This window comes from Pithys albifrons, chromosome 5, assembly GCF_047495875.1.
Source record: "Pithys albifrons albifrons isolate INPA30051 chromosome 5, PitAlb_v1, whole genome shotgun sequence".
In the NCBI taxonomy this organism is placed as follows: domain Eukaryota; kingdom Metazoa; phylum Chordata; class Aves; order Passeriformes; family Thamnophilidae; genus Pithys; species Pithys albifrons.
Window position 1 is genome coordinate 10890086 of NC_092462.1, and position 21580 is coordinate 10911665.

Sequence of the window (21580 nt, forward strand, 5' to 3'; positions counted from 1 at the left end):
TGTCAATAAGTTTGCACAGATCTTTCTTAAAGGATAGCTGAATTTATCTCCCATGGGTCTGGCAACCTGAGGAAAAAGGAATCCAATTTGGCTATTTATTTATGTTTCCTCTGCAGTTATTGGAGAAATGGTGACTGTGTGAAACACAATCTGTTCTTTTTGGTATCCACATAAACCTCATGAATCCCTCCTGGAGTGTCTCTCAGAGTGATCAAGGGAACCGACATGGTTAGCCTGGAATGGACATCTGAAGTCAAGAAAAACCTCATTCACTTAACCAACTGTTTTTTGTCCTGTTTAATAGCTGAGATACCATCTTCCATCAGGACAAGCAGCTTATGAGAGTTCTCCACTCTAATTGTATCACCTTTTTCTATTAGCTTATTCTTTTGGCATTTTTTTCCATTAGAAAAATGTTCTGCTTACTAATTTCAAACACAGATTTCAGTTCTGCCTCACTGGTCAGAACTGGTTTCCAGGTAACTCTGAACAGTAATCTGCATTTAGTTTAATAGAACCCTCCCAAAAGAAGGGAATTTTCTCATTATTTATCCTTGGCACAACCAAGGAAGCAAAACTCCCTATATTCCTTCTGATGCTGACCATGGAAAATTGTATCTCTTGTCTATTAACAATTTACTCCCTCTGTCTCAGAGCTTCAGAAATTAATGAATGAACCACTGGAAGTTTAAAACACTTGCAAAAATTAGAGCACATAGGACTGAAGGAACTACCTGAGGTTAACTGAGCACATAATAAATTGTTGACAGACTGTGTGACCAGTAACACTCTCAGCTCAGCCCCTGCTGCAGCCTTTCCTCTTTACTCAAAGAACTGATTCAGGAGTTCCTCACTTTCTAGATGTACTCTTCCAGTTCTATGATATTCATTTGTACTGAAATCTCAGTGAAAGTCAAGTATTTTTCACAAGAGCAAGTATGGCAAGGGCTGGGATCTTGATTTTTCTATGCTATAAAAATAAAGTGGGCAGTCTAGAGATGCTGGACACCGACAATCAATTTCAGAACCAAAATTATTAGTTCCAGTTCACTAGGATATACTTTAAAATGAAAAACAAATGTCTAAAACTACAGAAATAAAAGATAAACACTACATTTATCTTACAAAAACAGGCAGGAGTATATAAGCAAAGCTCCAAATGCAACAACAGCACATGTACAATGCCAGTGCTTAAGGATTACTCATAATATGTAAGCAACAAATGCTATCTTTTTTAAATATAGGAGTTTTTCTGGGTCTAAGTAGATGGTGCTTCTTCTTGACCACAAGCACTTATGAAAATGAAGACTTTCAAAAACCATGATACAAGAGGCAGCCAGGTCTGTAATTTGCTCAGCTGGTGGCTTACTTACATTACATTTCTCATTATAAGAGGGCATTGCTGATTTACTTCACAATTTTAAAAGCAATCTTTTGTAATCAACTTCTTAGTCTACTGAAATAGTTTTCACAATATGAATGGGTTGTAACCAATCTGCTTTTGCAAAACTAAAAGTTTGAAGACAGTCTGAAACAAAAAAAGCAGTTTATGTCAAAACAAAGACAGGGAATGCAACCTCTGAATTTCAACTAGTTTTCCCAAATCAGCATTAACCACTGATCATAATAAGAACACCATGTACAATTCTGAAAATGCACAGTGCATAGTTGAGGGAAAAAGACATTACTCCTGCTTTTTTTTTTTTGACAAGATGCCTGATGACTTTTGTACTTCAGGAATTTTAATTTTTACCATGCTCTTTAGTACAGCTCAATTAAAAAAACCCAATTGCTTTAAATAGTCCATTAACAATTGGTTATTAAGATAAGTACGCATTAATGGGTATAAATTAATGGTATAAATTCTTTTATTCCTCAGTTTAAAGTAATGTCAAACTGGATACAACACAATGATAACTCCTCAGTTTATACGCAGAGGATGACTATGACATTAATTCAATGTTATCACACGTGGGCATCACATACCTCCAAATTATGCTAAGTGGCCCCAAACTATCCCTCACTCAGTCCTAGGACTGGACATCTCTTTCCACAAATCAAGAAAAGAAAACTGTACAAGCTGCTGGACTACAAGGACTGGCCATTAAGATGCACAGAGGAGGTGGGGCAGTGAGGCAAGGGGAGCCCAGCAAAAAACCTTCACGTACTAAAAACTACGTGTTGACAGAGACCCAGCAAAAAGAGTTTAAGAAGTGTTTGAGTCTGAGGGACAATCATCTCATTTTTGAAAATGCTGTATTAGGGCTGGCTTGACCACTCATCCTTTTCAGCTGATTCTTTTCCCATCTGCAGGAATCAATGTGACTGATTAAACAGAGTATTATGAACAAAATGGCAGCAAAACTGCACTCATGTGCCAGCAATCTGGGACAAAAAGAGCAAGCATAGAAAAGAATGCAATAGATATATAAATAAATAATAACCCAGCTCTCTTTCCAGGAAATGCAAGCCAAAGTTACATAGTTTTTCTGTTAAAACTCACAGAACACCATGCAAGACGCATCTCAAATAAATAAACAGTATTTTCAGGCAAGTTAATGGCTCTGTGATTAATTTCTCACACACGTTCCAACAATGGCTACTGTTCACTCACTGCAGTGGAATCTTTTTACTTTCAAAGTCTTCCAACAGCAGGTATTCCTGCCCTTCTTCGGAGAGAAAGGGTGACCCTTGGCTGGTTCATAAACATAGGAAAGATGAGGAAGACAGTGTTTAGTATTTCAATATACCTCTCAAATGAGCCAGAACAATAAGGGGTTTGGAAACAGTCTGTGGCTGCATTTTCCTTTCTAGGATCCAAATGCAAACCTTAAAATCTCACTAAATGTTACAGTCAAACAATGCTCTTTCTCAAGTCAAGAATGATCAGAGCATAAAACTATTTTAGACAAAATACAGCATGATTGTTACAGCTGCAATTGCTGCATCCAAGATATTCTCACAACAGTATGTAGTGCACTGTATGACATTGTAATGAAGCATTTCAAAACTATTTACTAGGTCTGAAATACCACAATTCTCAAAAATACCAAAGAGGCATCTCGGATACTTCCTCTGTATTTCACAGTCACCCATCTCACCCAGAAAAGAACTTCAAAGCCTTGAAATAAAATTCAGTGATTCCCAGAGTATCTATAAAGTAACATGAAGAATTAGAATAGAAAGTGTTCCCTCTCCATACTGGCAACTTTTAAGTCAAAAGGGAAAACATCATAGAAATAAATCCATTCAATTAACAGTATCTGCCTGTTTAATTACAGCTACTGAGCTTTGCACTTCATCTAAGTCTGTATGAAATATACAAATAAATTGTTCCAAGCCTGGAAATAATTAGGAAAATGATGCAGCCATTTAATTTTTTTCTTCACCTGTAAGGATGTGGGTTGGGGTAGTGCAGAGAGTACATTCTTCTTGTTAATAACACGCTACACAGATACACAAAGCTCTAATTCCACAGGAAAAGGTGTCTATGCTCTACACTTTGGCCCAAATCCAGCAGAACACCTACTTTACCAGACATAAAACATAAGCAGTTCTTTTAAGTGGAACTGAAAGTCCAGCACAACTATTATTCTGAATTTTCATTATTACAGCCTTTTTAATGAAAGGACACAGCCATTTAGTGAATTTAGTTACATATAATATACTAAGCCCATAAATATTCAAGTGATCACAACGCCAATGTTTCACTCAAATATTCCTCTAAAATCATCATTTATTTAAACAATCTCTACAGTCCCAAAGATTTTGTTTAGTTCTTTCTCAGTTCACTTGGCATTTTACTTCCATTGGACCTTCTGCCTCCCCCAGTATCTTCTCCCCTGTGTCACCAGTGTCTTCATTGAGAAATTCTGGAGACTGCTCATGGACTCTGTACTTTGCCACATTTTGCGCCCCCTCTTATGGTCTCCTCAGCCTCTGCTTAACCCACATGTCACAGAACTGTGGAAGTCAGGTCAGAAAGTGAATTACACATCCCAACCTTCACAATTCCTAAAGACACACTTCATGAGATGGTGTTAAACATCTGCTGCCTGTAACCTGCACATTCCATACTCTGGAGGAACTGCAGGCTCATTCCTCTGTTTTATAAGGAAGACCGTAAAGGGTGGATACTTTTCTACCACGTAATTGTCAGTAAATGGAGCAGGAAACTCCTCAGGCATAACAGAGCATGATAAAAATGCCAAGGGACCACAGAGCACATGGCAGAGGTAAAACTGGCAGAGCATCAAGGTGTTGATGAAGAAGTCACTGCCACTAAAAGGTATAGCCCTAAGGAAGTATGTGAAATACTCACAAAACACTTTCAAAGGAAGCTTTCCTCAGCTTCCATGTACTTGTCTGCAATCACAAAAAGAACATGACATTTTGTTTCTTTCTCTGGAAATACCCCAGCAGATTTTATTTGAAATTACTGCAGAAAAGAAGCTTGCCAGAGGGATTTATAGAGATCTCCTAAAGAATGCTCAAGGTTGGAGGTGACCTCTGGAGATTATCTGCTCCAGCTCTTCCAATAACTAAGCAAAACCCTTCAAAATCAGCTGAGGGTCCTCAGGAGCTTGTCCAGTCAAGTTCATTTGTGGTTCTTTTGGGATTTTCTTTAGTTTTTTAAAAGAGGACAGAGATTCCACAATGTCCCTGGGCAGCTACTCCAGGAGTGGCCAGCATGATTTATTCTGGCAAACCATAGTGATACTTCCCAGGTAGCTACCATGAATATGATATCCTTCTATGCAGGAGGTGCTATGCATTTATTTAAGTTTGAAGTAGCAGTTGGAGAAATAAACAGACATGTAATTCAGCAGAAGTCCTAAATTTTTTACTTAAAATTTCCTATTGCACACTTCTCTGAAGAACTGACTGTGTAAATACTCTTTATTCAGTAAAAAATAAAAGTTATTTGAGCTTGCTTTTAAATACCTGTTGTTTGGAAAGAGATAAAATACAGGATACAGAAATTCAGTGTTTTCAACCTCCTGCATTCTCAATGATCATAAAATAATTGGCTTTTACTCTTGCTTGAGAGTCTGAACCCTGCTAGTAATAGTAAACAAATACCACTCAAAGATTGCTGCACTCAGTGCTGTGGTAACCAGGCAGGTGATAATAAACACCAGCATGTTTTCTAAATCCCTTCAATGAAAGCTTTAGCTGGCAAAACTGGGGCACCAAATACCAGAAGGGAGAAAGGCTAAATTCCTCCAGCTTTTTCTAGTCCTAAACTGGACTAGGCACACCAGGCTGTGGCTAAAGAAAGGGTCCTTCTCTGCTCTGTGCCATGAACCATCCAACCTACAACGAAATGCTTGGATCACTGCATTATTCCTGTACTTCATGGTAACAACTTCTGTCCACACTATTGAAGAACGAAATGGGACTAGAACTGGTCAAACAACTTATTATGACTGTGAAAAGTTCAAGCATAGAAAGAAATGAAGCAAAAGTTACAGGCAGCTTCCTCAGGTACATCATGTACATCCAAATCCTCCATGTCTCAGCAATAAAAAGTGCTTTTAGCATAAATGCTGTTGGCCTGTAATACAAACAGGTGTTTTTAAGAAACAAAAGTCACTTACCTCATAGGTTCAGGTTTTTTACTTTGACAGTTTATTAGCAGTAAGTAGTCCTGAGGATCTTCTTGACCAGAGGAAGACTCCAGTGGGGGGATGTTAATAAGCCGATACGGAGAAGGTAGGGAAGATTCTGCTTGCATGGAAGGTGGTGAAGTGTTGATGGGCAAGGGTAACTCAGCAGATGGTTGTAAAGAATTGACCGGTGGCTTCACAGCATCTGCAGACACAGGAGCAAAGCATTCCTTATACGATGAAGAAATGGTCTTTCAATGCTAGAAAATCATCACCCAAGGATGAGAAAATTCTTGGGATTTAATTCAAAACTGTAAAAAAATCAGTAAACATAGGAACATCTGTATATTAAGACTAGTTTCTAAGTACTTAAATTTATATATAAATCTTTTTATTTTCAAACTGCAATCAATTTCTTAAGTATGCCTTGAAAGCAGAGGTTATGTCGTATTTAGTGACTTATTTAACCTTTCTGGTCACAGAAAGAGCAGAAATGCTGACAGCTGCAGTAGTACAGCTAAAACCACAAATCTGTTGTTTCAGTCAAGAGCAGACAAAGGCCCATAAGTTATTACTTGAATATGGCAACCTGAGTCAGCACCTGCAAGTATTCATCCCTTTTTGACCAAGGCCACTTCAACACTTGAGACATGAGACAGCAGGCAAGAACTGGCCACTGTCAGTATCTGAAAAGCAACAGGAAAAGGGCTGCTTTTGCAACCAAGGGAAGATCCACTACAACTATAAAAATAATGCAGAGGTACAACAGGTACCATGTTCCACCAAGCCCAACGTTTTAACATAGAGCAATAAATGAAGAAGTTGAGGTTGGATTGGGGTTTTTCCCTTGTTTTGTTTTGGCTTGGTTTGGGTTTCTCATGTGTGGGGACAGAAGGTGTTGGATTGTGGGTTTTTTTAAATAACCTTATCTTTATAATTCTTAAGCATTTCTATATAGGTATATTCTAAAGTAATTTTTTCCTTCCAAATACATGTATCCTGACTATTTAATTATCTGTGAGACTAGAAAATATTGACACGGTCAGACATTAAACAATCATTTCACTTTTTCATTGTTTTAATGACACATTGACCAAGAACAACATAATTAAGCAAATTATTCCTCAATTATCAAGGCTCCCTTATACTTGCAACTCATTGTACATTCCAATTTGCACATGCCAAGAATGGACGCTGATTATTAGCACTGTTTAAATGAACATGTTATTATCCCATGTAGACTGCTCCTGCTCCTGTTAGGCTTACAGGCCAGGTATGCACTACAAAGTAACTTCAGCACTATTCTGGGAAGAAGCAGATTGGCAGCCCAGAAAACAGCTCTCCTGCTTCCAGTTCTGTGTGCACTTTGTACAAGTGATTTAGACGTGGAAATAGAAATAGCGGCACTTGCTTTGAACTCCCATGGCACTTACACAGGCTCAGAAATTAAATCCCACCACACCCATGTGGGTGGAAGAAGTCTAGGTGTATGAAAATTCCTCAACTCAACTTACCTGAAAAAGTAGGATAACCTAAAAAAAATTTATTAAAGGTTATGCCTGACCTATTCATCAAGCTAGTTAGCAGGAGAAAAGTAGAACCAGGCTGCATCCAGGGACATGAACAATTTTCTATTATTTAGGATACTCAAAAGCTTGAAGGGGCCTATTTGAGGCACCTACTGAAATTTCTTGACTCCCCTAATGTTGGGATTCAACACCAGCAACAGAGAATGGACCTACCAGGCGTGTACTTATTGCTCCTGGACAACAGAAAGGGACAACCATCTCTCTGTCCTGTCCCCTCCAGAATCAAAGAATATAAGTAAGTTTGTGAATGAGTAAGAGTGGAGAAAAAAGGTTTCCTGCCACATACAGTCTCATTCTTTGACCACACTTACACACAAGATCCTCAAGAGCTTCAGTGCACCACAGCCCCAACTGCACACAACCCTCATGTCATTAAATCTGCTTGGTGCCAAGTTCACACAGGGGAAAAAAGAAATCAAAGAGGGTGTCCATGGGGCTTCCAGGGAAGATGGGTGTGTCAATGAGACCTCACGTAGTCAGGAGAGCCCTACAGGTATACAGAAACATGCATGCCTACGTGACGCTGATGCAATTAAACACACCGCGCACCGGCATTCCCAGGAGAGCAGCAAGACTCAAGGGTAACTTTCTAGGGAATAATAAAATCAATAATTTTTAAAGAGGACCTATGTATGCACAGAGTTTGGAGAAAGAAAAAGTTACTTTAGGAAAAAAGCATGTGTGAGATAGAAAGGAAAAGAATTACAGGCTGGCTGTACCTGTAATTGGTGAAAGGAGGTGAGGTGGTGGAGCCCATTAGGGTAAATACAGGGGCTCAGATCTGTGTTCTCTGAAGCTCATGATGCCATCTCTGATGGTGGCCCATTGCTGACATCAAGCCTTGCTGTACTGCCCCCAGCTTCTGGGGCACCCCAATGCAGAGCTGCATCCCCAGCCAGTGCTGACCAGCCTCTAACACGCTGGTCTTTGAATTTCTCCTTCTTCTGAATGCCTTCTTATTTTTGGTCTCTGCTACCATCCTGTGGCAGTGAGGTCCACACCTTATTACTGGTGGCACAAAAACCCGCTTTATTTTAAACCTGCTGCCTGACAGCTTCACTTGATACCCTTTAACTCCCATCTTCAGTGAAACAGTGAACAATTGTCTCCTATTCATAATCCCCATTCCCAACTTCATACAACTTTGTCATAGTTTTACTGAGTTGGTGCTGTTTAATTTTTCCTGGCACAGAAGCCATTTAATTGCAAATTTGGTTTCCCTTAATCTTCACCTTTCCTAGCTCTACTAGCTTTTTCCCTGAGAAGGGAAACTGACTTGCACAGAAGGTGGTCTGGGACACTCTTACTGATATACAAAGACATAACAATAATGAATTCTGTTCCAACACTAACCTTTGCCTTTCGATTGTTACTGAAATATTAAAGGTGATTCTGTCCACCTGTCTATTATGATCTGTTCTCTGAGCAAGGACTTCGAGCCCATTAATGCTAATGGATCATTAGGGACAATTTCCTTCTGATGAGCTGCCTCATTTATTTTGACACAGATACCACTTGATAAAATCCCTGATCCTCCTACAGATGTGTTGTGCGGTTTGTGTGTGGTTGAGATTTTTTTTCCCAGTGGATAGAACCTCAAACTATTAAAATACCAACTTTGTGATCTGAAATTTGTCCTCATACAGGCATTTTGAACGTGTTAAATAGTGTGGGCTAATGCCTGATTTAAAGAGCAACTGAATTTATTCTGAAGCACTTCACGCTGGGCCACTGTGTATTTGCTTTATGCACTGATGGTATTTCAAGTTTGACTGCAAAGAAAACAGTCATGTTAAAGCTTTCATCACTGAGCACATGAATGCTGCTTGCCTATCTGTACCCTCTCAAATATTCTCCTTAGCCATGCACTTCTGAGGCTGATATGAAGGAAAGTTTCTCTCCCAGCAGCCTATTATGATTTCAAAGAGTACAGTCATCAACTTGCTGCACTTTGGACTAGCAGATTTTTAGGGAAGGGGTCATCTGCACACCAAAGAGCGTTGTAAGTCATTTGGTTTGTTCCCAGAGCTCAGACACTCGGACTGCTTTGAAATAACTGGGAGCTGGAAAAACAGCCAGAATATTTAACATGCAAATGAGTCTAACAAGAATCCTATTTTGTTTTTATAATTCCTACATTCAGCACAGCTAGAACAAGCAGCTTTCTCAAAACAGGGCAAGAGTTTTATCTGTTCTCAGTTGCTTTGTTAAGAGCAGTTAAAGCCATCATCTTTGCTAGAATTTATACTTTTTCCCTCATAACCATTTTTGCATTTCAGAAAATTAATGAGGTAAAAAGAGCATTTTCTGAACAAAAATAATAAAAGGCTTCCTTTTCTTTCTTCTTAACTCTATAAAGCTTCTTTATTCCAAAAATTCCTATATCTCTGCTTCGTGAACAACCTAGAAGATTTGAGTGTGGGAGTTTCCATTTAGAATTGGGTTTGTGTTTTGGTTTAGGTTTTGGATTTTTTAATGAAAGCAAAAATCAACTTGTTTTCTACACTATGATATATAGTCTCTTAATATTCTAATTATGTAAATACTTGAAATGTTCTCATAGTGAGAGGCCTCATTACAGCAAGCATTTCTTTAAATGTCAAAATTGCAATCAAAGTAAGAAAATGCATTCTTCACAGCTTGTAGGTAGAAATATGAAAACAGAAATGGGACTTTCCCATTGCAACAGTGAATCAGCAACAGATATGCAACAGCATGATTCTTCTGAGATGTTTCATTCAATCCATCTACTACGATGCAGAAGCTATTAAAATAATTAAAGCCCAACAAAATATCACAGTCGTAATTATGAGCAAAAATTTACAGACACAAAAGTATAATAAAAAACCGATGACTTCAGTTTAAGCCTTAAAAGAACTTTTTTGTTGTTGTTTGCTTGGGGTTTTTTGTTGGGGGATGTGTTTCTTTTTTGTTTGTTTGTTTTAAATTAGGTCTGTTAAGTTGTTATCTCTGCTGCTTAAGGTAATGTGAGAAATCCTGGAATACACTGCTGGAGTTTCCTCCAGCGTCAGCCTCTATGTGGTCTCAAGTGAAAAATCTTGCAATGAGAGGGCCACATGCCTGGGTGTGCCTGCACAGAGCATAAGCACATGTACAGAGAGAGAGGCACTTGCTCTGTTCACCCACTGACTCAGCAGATGAGAGCCAGATCCAGCCCAGAAGGTGCACAGACACACCAGCCTGGGTTTGGTTTTCGGCATAAGCAATCAGCCTGCAACCCATATGAAATCTATGCAGCAAACCTCAGTTCTGAACCTTTCCACACTACTCAGAGAAAATCCTTTTTAAATACCTTAATAAAAAGTCCTGTGCATTTAATAAGTTTGTTTCCTTAATTTAGTATAATCTCTTTCTGAAGACAAACGTGATACCCTGAAAATACCAATGAAGAATTGCTCATTGTACATTATGCTCTGGAAAACTCTGCCTCCTGCATCCAAGCCAGGAACACGACCAGCTTCCTATCACAAAGTTTTCAGCTTTCAGCGCTAACATCTAAAATTTAGTACTTACTACCTGCAGTTCAATTTTAAGGTATGCATTTGGTTACCCATTTGAAATTTGAAAATACCAGAAGCATTTACAGTCAGAACTTATTCCCTGCCTTCACCTGCAATTTTCTTTTGAAGACTACTCATTCAAAAGCAGGGGGAAAAAAGAACGATCTGTAACCTGTTCTCTCCATATTCAGATGGCACACAGGCTGGGTGATGTGGGTAAAATAATCCAGGAGTCCTGTTATAGACAAACTTCTGTAGGTGCTTATGAAGAGAAACAGTGCAGCCCCCCACATTCAAATTCTCTGGATTTCTTTTCTTCTCTGGAAATGCCCAGAGTTCTCCTCAGCAGAGCATGACTCTCTGACCATATGGTGAGTTTTCCCAGCTGGGGCTCCCACATGGTGCCTGGAACTATCCCTGTGGCATCCCTGTGCCTTCCTCTTAGCACCTCACAACCTGGGAGCCAGCCATCTGCAAAACAGTCTTCCATTCCACCCCCTTGCATTGCCCTTCTCCCAGCAACTCATCAGGTGATGTTAATAGCACAGATGTCCAGTAGGAACCAGGGAAAATGAAATTAATTGCATTGGCATAAGAGATTCAGGTTTTTTTCCTCAAGGAAGAGCAGAATCCCCTTCTATGTGAACTTTTGTTACATGCAGCTGGAAGCTTAAGATAATAACCCCAACACCTGAGATTAAGACTCTGATTATACCCCTGACAGTAAATTACCTTTTAAATGTATGTATTTTTTTTTCTCACATCTTGTAAGGGGAAGCCCTACAGTTGTAGAACTTTGCTCTATTAATCATCATCCCACTTAACCATCTCTTCTTTTACCACATCAGCTGAAGCTGAAGACCTGAAGACATCTTAGTCCTCTGCTGTCTTCACTTTCTCCGCTGGATAACAAGCAACGATCATCTCAGCTTTGCCCCCCTGTACGTAGCTCTGGGGCCACCAGCTACTACTTCTATCAAAAGTTTGATTATTCCTATGCAATTCTGCCAGATAACTCTAACCTCTTCCTTCAGTCTATCCTCACCTTCTCTCAGCAATTCCATCCTTAAAAACCCCCCAAAATCATGTTTATATGTCTCAGTGGCCATTAGCCCTGAAACTCTACTTACTCAAAGCAAGCAATCAAAAAAGCCTCCAGAAAAGATGTGCCCTTGTGCCACTATTCCCTCTAAACTTACTGCCTCACTATTGAGAGAACAGACCTACAGTCTTTGTCTGGAGGGTCTCTCTCCTAACGCTTAACTCAGCCCTTTTATGCTATTTCTCACTGCACTCCAGGTCACCAGTCACTCATCCTTCTGGCATGTCACCTTTGAGCCAACATTCTAGCAAATCATTTTTAACAGGTACAAAACCCCCCAACCCATCATTAGATACATCGACCCCATGGAGTAAACTTGTTGTGAAATTTTTTTAAAGCTTATTACTCTGTTACTGCTCTTCTCTTTATGCTCCTCCAGAGCCTCCCTTCCTTCATCTAAAACCTCATGCTACTTGTCCTCACTTTTGCAACCTTCCATGACCAAGGTCTCTAATATTCTCCGTAAGTTTATGGGGATGGTGATTTTGATTTGCCAAGTGTGCCAGCCTCTGCCATCCACTTGTTAAAGCTGTCAGAGAACACTTTTAATTTCGTTAAGGGCAGCCCTTTTATGCAGCAAGGACAACCTGAACACCTTTTACGTCCACCATAATCAAAGAACTCTGAAAATTTCTTATGAAAAAAGCCCAGAGCTCAGCACTAATCCAACAACTGAGGCACTAACACCACTCATCTGCCACAATGGTCAGAGCCACTTTGTCTGCTACTGCTTCTTCCCATTCCTCTGCTCTGGTGTTCAAATCTCTCCTACTGCAGACAGTCAGCTCTTCGTGGCAGAGCCTGTTTTCTGTTCCATGCCCTGTGTTACAGGCAGCACAGAGGTGTCCTGATCGGAGCAGAGATCCCCAACACAGCACAGCACAGCAGTGACCATGCAGAAGGGAATACGAGGAGTCAGGATGGGAAGGTGAAATTATGTTCATCCTGTCACTGATACTGCACCCAAGCTGTGCTCAACCTGCAGCACAGGTATTATCAGAACACCATTAAAAAAAGATAGCTATCAAAAAATAATTGCTCCAAAGGTGAAGGCATGAGGCATATACCACATAGCAGCTGTCTGAACAGAAACACTGCACTTTGAAGGCACTGTGTGTGAAACAAGCTGCAGCTCCTTCAAAGTACGGCCCTTATGATGACAAACTTTCTTCACCACATGTAATTATTTGTATAAATGTAATAGTAGATTTCAATGTCTTGTTCTTCTCTTTTTTTTTTTCTTCTGGTTTGCCCTGTTATTTCTTCTTGTTTACTTTGCTTTTGCTATCTTTATTCAAATGAATACACGCAACTAACATGCTTGCATATAGTAAGATTATTTCCTCCTTCCCCTGCTCTGCCAAGCACGCAATTCACTAAATTACAGAAACAGGGAGCTGGATCACGTATGGAACATTCGTCACAGATGTCTACTGAATTCTAGGCGAGGGCTTTCACAGCCTGTGCTTGGATATCCTTAGAAGGGTTTTTTTAATTGTTACATCACTCACTGAGAGAAAAAGAAGTAACTTTTCTATTCAGATAACAACTAATCCATGTCCTGCTTATCACAGCATTTTTTAAAGCCAGTTCTTCCCTTAATATTTTCTTCCCTGGGGGAAAAAAAATTCTTCCACCTTTCTTCTCATCAATTACTTTTAAAACTCCATTTCCTCTATTTCTACCTTTCTTAAACATTTAGCCTCATCCTTCTGAAAGTTCAGGCCACTCCCCAGCACTGGACAGAGAACAGTCATTTCCTAGGTCCTACTCTCTCCATCCCACAATGACACTCACTAGAGTTTGAAGCGCACAAAATCCTGGTAACACATTTTTGCCTGTAGCTCCATTTTAATGTCTAGATGACCTACTACATTATGACTTTACAGACAAAACATGAATGTGAAAAGTGCTGGATGAAACTCTGAGGTAAACCTAAACTCCCTGTGCATGCACAGCTTCCCTTACCTTTGCACATGCATTTTAAAAAGAAAGATGCTACAGAAACATTTACATTTACAAGAAGCATTAGTTGAAAAAAACATAAAACATACCCAGAAATTAGTTTTTTAAAGTGAATTATTTACCTTATTTTAAAGAAAACATTTCCTTTGTGTTTCTGTCTTGCTGCAAGTCTAAAATACCCAAACCACTGTGAAACCTTTCTTAAAAGAAAGTCTCTATAAAAAGCCATATATTGTAATGGCAATGCAATCATTAAAGATTACACTACAGTATGATGCAATCAGAAACCTGGAGACTCAGTAGCTTGTAATTATGACTGAAGAATATAAATTTATCTACTCTGTCCAAATACAACTGTAACATTGCAGATCTCCACAATGAAGAGATTTTACAGGATAGCTCAATTTCTAGTTGGAAGGTCACACCAAAGGATTAGGTAAAAATGAGTACACAAAATGATTTCTAACAAAATAAAACACAAACTTAGGATCATAGGAATATCTGAGTCTTCACTAAATATGAAAGGAGCAGCTCAGAGCTACTCTGAAATTATTTTTTTTGTTTCTTTACAGTTACAACTAACTCTTTGTCCCTCATTCCTTCCAACACCAGAATAACAACTCCACATGCATTTTCTAATGGCACACTAGTGACCACATCTTGTAACTTCTTCCTTTGTAAATCCAAGGCAGGGTCTGGACTTCCAAACAAACACCACCAGGAGCAATAGGCCAATAGTGCCCCTAGTCCCTGATGGAGCAAAGGATGGCAGTGACAGTTCTCTCCTAACACAGCCCTTAACAGGTCTGGCAAGAGACGTTGTGCCAAGCTTCAAAGAAAATTATCTTCTGCTTTCACAGGCTAAAGTGGAGATTGGTTGTGCCCCAGACACCCTTTTTGTTTAGTTTCAGACTAAAACCAGAATCATAGAATGCTAAGGTGTTGCAATGGACCTTAAAGTTCCTCCAGTCCCAACCCTCTGCCATGGACAGGGACACCTCTAACTAGACCAGGCTGCTCAAAGCCCCATCCAACCTGGCTGTGAACACTGCCAGGGTTGGGGCATCCACAACCTCTCTGGACACCCAGTGTCTCACCACCCTCACAGTAAAGAATTTCTTCCACATATCTAACCTTAATTTCCCCCCTGTCAATTAGTATCTAATATTCCTTGTCCCATCACTACAGTTCCTGATGAAGAGTCCTCTCTAGCCTCCTGCAGGCCTCCTTCAGATATTGAAGGGTTGCTATCATGTCTTTACACGACCTTTTCTTCTCCAGGCAGAACAGCCTCAACTTTCTCAGCTTGTCTTCATAGGGAAGGTGGTCCAATCCCCTTATCAACTTGGTGGGCCTCCTCTGGTCTTGTTCCATGTTCCATGTCCTTCTCATGTTGAGGACACCAGACCTGTATACAGTACGCCAGGTGGGGTCTCACAAGAGCATATTAATAGTGCTTTTTTACTGGTTGAACTTCACCTAGTCTTTAACTTCTCAAAATAAACTGGAGGTTAACACAGATTTTATAAAGTACATTTATGATTTACTTTTCCCTTAGTAGGAAGATTCATCTTGGAAAAATAAGAACTTGGCAACTGAACACTCAGCAACTGATTTTCCCAGTTTCCTTGTTTAATTCTTCCTCAATGCACTGCAAGACATTGCTAAACCCAAAAACTAGGCAGTACTGTCAACTGTCATCTGTGTGAAGTAAAAGTGTTGGAACAACCCAGGCAAAGCTAAAATGCCCAAGAAGAAACATGAAATGAGAGTACAATGGGGATAAGTTACCAATAAGTTACCAATAAAACTGACTTAAGCAAAAACCAGTTTTGGTTCAAATGACCTACAATGGCATAGTTAGATCTCTCCCCATCCATAGCCTGTTTCACCTTCAGTTCAAAAACAGATCATAGAATCATAGAATCAATTGGGTTGGAAAGGACCTCCAAGATCATCAAGTCCAACCCTTGGTCCAACTCCTGTCCCTTTACCAGATCATGGCACTCAGTGCCACGTCCGACCTCAGTTTAAAAACCTCCAGGGATGGGGAATCCACCACCTCTCTGGGCAGCCCATTCCAATGCCTGATTACTCTCTCTGGAAAGAATTTTTTTCTGATCTCCAACTTAAATTTCCCCTGGCAGAGCTTGAGCCTGTGCCCCCTTGTCCTATTGCTGAGTGCCTGGGAGAAGAGACCAACCCCCACCTGGCTAGAACTTCCCTTCAGGTAGTTCTAGACAGTGATGAGGTCCATCAACAAAAAATTAAGGATTAGCAATACACCAGCCCTGAAAGGACCTCATGGTTTTGAGGAGACCTATGTCTCCCTTCCATACAACAGACTTTGCATGAGCTCCTTTGTGGTCTGCTGAAGAGCTTCCATGTAAACACGTTTCCCCCTTAATTCCCAGATTCTCAGTTTGTCCCCAGAACCGGTGACTTCTGTGCATCTCCTGCCCTCAGCTGCACTGGTGCATCAGTGTGTTACCCACTGAAAGGCACCCACCTGCCCACCCCTCTCCCGTTGGCAAGGGATGCCTGACAGACTGAACCCTGAATCACCTGGCAATCGCTCTGGGAAATGTGCTGTGGGTGGTCTCGGGTGTGTGCAGAATGCCATGAAAATATGCTGCCACTGTCAAAACAAGCACCCTTCACTGAGTTTGCTATTTGAGTGGTAATTCATAGATCAGGTTTTCGTGACAAAGTTTTACTTCAAAACTACAATAATGAGAAAGAAGCACAATGTTTTCCAGTCACTTTTCAAGATTTGGCTACAGCAGAAGTAATGTAAGTCCTTTTTTCCTTCACCTCCCTCAATCCACAATCCTACAAAAAGCAGGGGCCTAATTCTAGCCCCTTCAGTCAGGCATGCCTTATTCATAACCCTCTTACCACTCCTATTTAATCTTTTCTTGGGACTGTACACAGAGCTACAAGCAAATCATGCAACCCACTAATCTCCAAAAGGAATGCCGGAATAATAAGTAAATAAATAAGAATGGATTCAGGACAAGCAATGGCCACAAGGTATTTGTAAGGAATTAAACACACCATCCTGTTTTCTACAAGCTGCCTTCACATAACGTCTATTTTGGCAGGATTAGAGTTGGATAGTGCAGAAGTACAAGTTATTTTTTGTTTGTTTCAGCTGGTGGGGGGTGGATTTTTTTTCCCCAAGTTGCAAAGCAGACAGAGACATGGCAATATTAGAAACCTGACATTTTGCACTCATTCCTGCTTGCATACCCATGTGTTTTTATACCAAATGGGATCCCTTTGATGATTATGATGATCTACTGCTGTGCATGATTTTACTTAAAGGTTTTTTCCCTGTTCTCTCAAGACCTAATGCCATGCAAAACAGAGGAGTGTCATCCAAGTTCTACAGCACACTTAATTTGTAACAAATTCTTAATAACTCCCTCTGCTCTGCTTACTTTTTTCAGAGTTAACAAGGAAGTTTCATAGCCAATTCATACACGTTTTAAAACATATGCCAGCTAAAGATAGTCATCTGATCTTTGAAACGTTCTTTGCATGGAGGCACCGCAATTTCTCAGAAAAAGCAACAGAACTTACCTTCATCTGTAGGGTTGAACCCACAGATATCACAGATACATCGAACCCACTTATTCATCTCCTCCTCGCTGTCTGCTACTAAATAGAAAACTCTGTCTATAGTGTTGATATCAAAAATATAGCTGTTTTCAAACTCTTTTTTGTTGAACGTTAGTCCAGCATCCACTTGTTGACACAGATTTAAGTCAATAATACGGATAGGCTTCTTGGCATGGTCATTTTTGTAGTATTCCAGAACATCTGGATCCCCCGTTAAACGGCCGCTCCGGAGCACAAACCACCTTCTCTTCCATGCCTGAAAATTGGAGAGAGAAAAAAAGGAGAAAAATTAGAAGAAATCAGACTGTTACCTTTTGTGTACGACTTCAACCTGGGTTGAACCGAGTACTAATAAATAGTCCAATTACTATTCTAAGAGATTATACACCACATACCTACATTTAACACAATCTGTTCAGGTATTATTACAGCAGTGGACTTGACGATTAGTGAATTTATATTTTAAAGCTTATTTCTTAGTTTTGCTTACAACAAGGATATATAAATTAAATCACTGTTTACAAAATGAGAAAGCATGAACCCAGTAAGGAAAAAAGAGGGAAGAGGATCAGGAGAGGGGGGGGAAAAAACCTCCACACAAAAACTACAGCTCTATTAGGCATGGAATTAAAAATAAAATACATCTTTAAGTGCTCCACAGCATTTTGTTTCCAGTATCTGCTGCTTCAGGCTGATGCCTTTTAACTGAATTTTTCACTGATACTCAATGACAGTGACCTGCATTTAAAGAACAAACAATGCTCACATTGTACACTCGCCTCAATGCCAGGGGAACTCCATGCTCAGAACCTCATAATATTTCTACAGTAGTACTTCTCACAGAAAAAGAACTGCAGTATTCTTTTTGAAACCGTTAGAGAGATGGGGATGGAGGGAATGACCCAATGTTATAATTGCACCACAAAAAGCCAGTCGTTGGGGAAGGTACATCCACTGAAGAAAGACATTTGATAGTCTGACACACTGTGCTTATTACATCAGCCCTCCTGATGCGGCAGAGAAAAAGGAGCTGGTCTGAGAGAAAAGCACAACCAAAATGTCTCATCATCTAACTAATCCTCAGCTGCCTTTCATTCCCATGGGCCTCTATCACCTGTCATAATTCTCCCCAAAGATGTTTAACTCAAACCAAGAAATCAAGGCTTGCATATAGCTGTCCTGTTGTTTCCAACAGCAAATTTATTGCCCCATTTGGCTGCATTTCTGTTCTTCAGCTCTACAAGCAATACAACATTCTATCCTTCCAGCTTCTTTATATGCCCAAATGCCAGGATAGCAGCCACAGCAGAAGAAGGGAGATGTACTTCCATTTCCTACTAGAAAAGCTGCACTGCCTTCACAGTTAGAAATCTGAACGTAGAGCCCAGACACAGTGGGGAGCCATCACTGCTTGATCCATTTGTTCTTACACTTTCCAGCAAAGTTGGGGACCAAGGCAAATCAATGCAGTAGCCAAGTCCCTGTGCATTACCCCACAGACTCACACCGTGCCCCAAGGCACCCCATTTAAAACTTCTTTAGGATATTCAAACAAGGTTCTCAGCAAGTCCTTTGGAAGGTCAAAAACAATCAACAGAAGAAATGCATAAATAAGACAGGTGAGTGCATTTTGCTTTTGGCCAGCTCTGGCTGCAGAGTAACAAAGGAAAGGAATGAAATCAGCAAGGACAGGCCCAGAAGAGGTCAAGATGCAAGATGTCCCTTCCACACTGGGACAGAGGTTTGAAAACAAGACTTTCTTACTGTATATTAGGAAAAGATTCAGAGACTTTATTGTGAAGCACAAGAGTGCTTCCATTCCATTTTCATATAGCTGTCACCTTCAAACTAGTGAAAGGAGGACATAAAGGACAAAGAAGGAGAGAACTGCACTGCCATCTCCCAGCTCTGAACTGGAGCTGTCAGCTTTACCCTGGAGACTCACAAAACCCTCATTGTGGAGTGGAAATGCCTTTTTGGGGTATCAAGCTTAGAAAGCCATTATGAAAAGATAATACAGAAAGCAGGAGGAAGGGGAAAATGCCAGACAGCTTAATTAAGGCTTGTGATCCAGTCTCCACCTACCAAGAATCTAAAAGTTATTTGATTTTAAGAGAACGGCTACACTACACAAAACAAGTATATTTATTGCAGTTGTACAATACATATGTATAGTAGATTGTATTTATTGTATATTACATTATTCTCAGTACAGCATCTGCCTTTTAATGCTGAACTGTGTGAATCAAGTCAAAGCCTCAAGCAACTATTTCCATGGTAGCAGTAAATTTAACTGGATGAACACTCAAACACAGAGGTAGCAAACATAACAGATGAAATCCCTTCAATTTAGATTTCAAATGTGGGTATGTTCTAGTAGCACACTTGGATAAGCACTGTTTAACAGCAACCCAAAAACTCTAGCAAAGTTTGTTTTGTTTCCTGTTTCCAAATCAAGTGACAGCTCAGATGCTGGGATAACAGGAAACTTCAGTATTGGAGGCTCTCTCTCCAGGCAAGGTTGATCACAGATAACTGTTACAAACCAAACTGCAAAACTCTCCTGCTGCAGAAACTCACTTTATCTTTAACCTCAGCCTTCAGCCATTCAGATAAAATTTTCAAAGTTGAACTCAGGAGGAAAGAGATTAGAGAGAGGAGAGGAACAAAAGCACTTGAGAAGCATGACAGTGCTTTGTCTCATAATTTGTGCAACAAGAAAACACTATGCAAAAAACCCCCCATCAACTCTGTATAAACCAGGCATGTCTCCTCTAGAGGTTTATTTCCAGTACCCTGCTAAGAGCGAAAGGTTCATTACAATTCTGACAATCTCTGTTGAGCATCACCAGGTAAACAGGACTCTCTAAAACTGAGAAAAACCAACCAGCCCTAACAGAATTTCCTTTTAGCCCTTCAGGCTACAAACCAGCAACTATAAAGTACTTAAAACACTGAATTTAGCCTACCAGCACCTGCTACTATTTTTGCAGTTTTCACATAGTGCATATGTGAACGCTTATTTCAGTCCCATAATGAGTCACACTCACTGAAACTGGCACAGATTATGTTCAAAAACAAAAGCAATTCCATAAACTACACACTAATAAGGCAGATACAAAGGTTCTCTGGATTACAGTACAAAGCACAATTTAGCAGCAGAATAAAGCTTAGAGCTAGACAAGCGAACTGACATCAGCACCCTTGCTAATCAGGGCACAAAAGCGCCTCTATATTTTGTCAAAGTGCAAAATGAGCTCACATAAATCACTCTTTGTTATTTGAAAATATCTGGGATTCTTAAAGCTGGACCTATTTTTAGCATTTCAGTTATTTGTCGTTGTAAGGGAAGCTGTGCACTGCCTCACTGAAGTACAGATCAGTGTGCTAAATGTGTGAGGAAGAGCTTCTTCAGTGACAGCCTTCCGAAGAGAAAGCTCCAAAAGAAAGCGTGTACATCTGAAAATATGTATTAATGCAAGTTTTTTCTTTTATTTCCTTTTTTTTAACCTACTTTGGTCATTCCTGTTAAAAAATTTTGCATTTTCTTTTCCAGAGCACATTACAGACTATTGCTCATAATCACCCCAAAAGATGCAACCGGTTTATGTCACAAGAATATCACAGGTACTAGTTATTTATCTGTCATGTAACTGATGTTATCACCCACACATTATCAAACACTGGCTTTCTGTGCTAAAAGTCAATTGCTTTGAGAAGTCAAAAAAATAGCCATAACAGGATTTAAACATTTTGTACAAATATTATTTAATTCTGGAAAGAAATCTGAGTAAATAAAGGTGTTTTTTTAAAAAGGAAATATTCAAATATATAAATTATGGTATTAATAGAAATATTATTTTAAAATGTATTTCATAAATATACTAGCACATTTACTAAACACTGCTTGCAGAGCAAATACTTAATTCAGAAGTAAAATGGTTCCTTTTGTAAGTGTAGTAAGGCAAACATCATGGGAATCAAGTTCCCCCAAAACCTGTGTAGGCTTTGTAAACTACTACAGAACATGGTTTACCAAGGTTTGCTGCTGTTGTTTCAGACTAAGGAAGGCCTTGTGTGCCTCTCAGCTTGTTTTCTCCCTGGCGCTGCAGAGCGTATCAGCTGGCCCAACACAGGACAGCAACGAGCCTGCCAAACATTGTCCCGTTT

At 39.8% G+C, this 21580-nt stretch overlaps 1 protein-coding gene across 3 annotated transcripts in view; it reads right to left on the minus strand.

The window, feature by feature from the left end:
* GAB1 (GRB2 associated binding protein 1) overlaps nt 1-21580 on the minus strand; it is a 103255-nt gene that overhangs the window by 24310 nt on the left and 57365 nt on the right. For all 3 annotated transcript variants that reach the window (XM_071555688.1, XM_071555686.1, XM_071555687.1), the window contains exons 2-3: nt 17372-17666; nt 5601-5814 (exon numbers count right to left, since the gene is read on the minus strand). In XM_071555688.1, coding sequence (XP_071411789.1) covers nt 5601-5814; nt 17372-17666 — 509 coding nt within the window. The remainder of the gene's footprint in view (nt 1-5600; nt 5815-17371; nt 17667-21580) is intronic.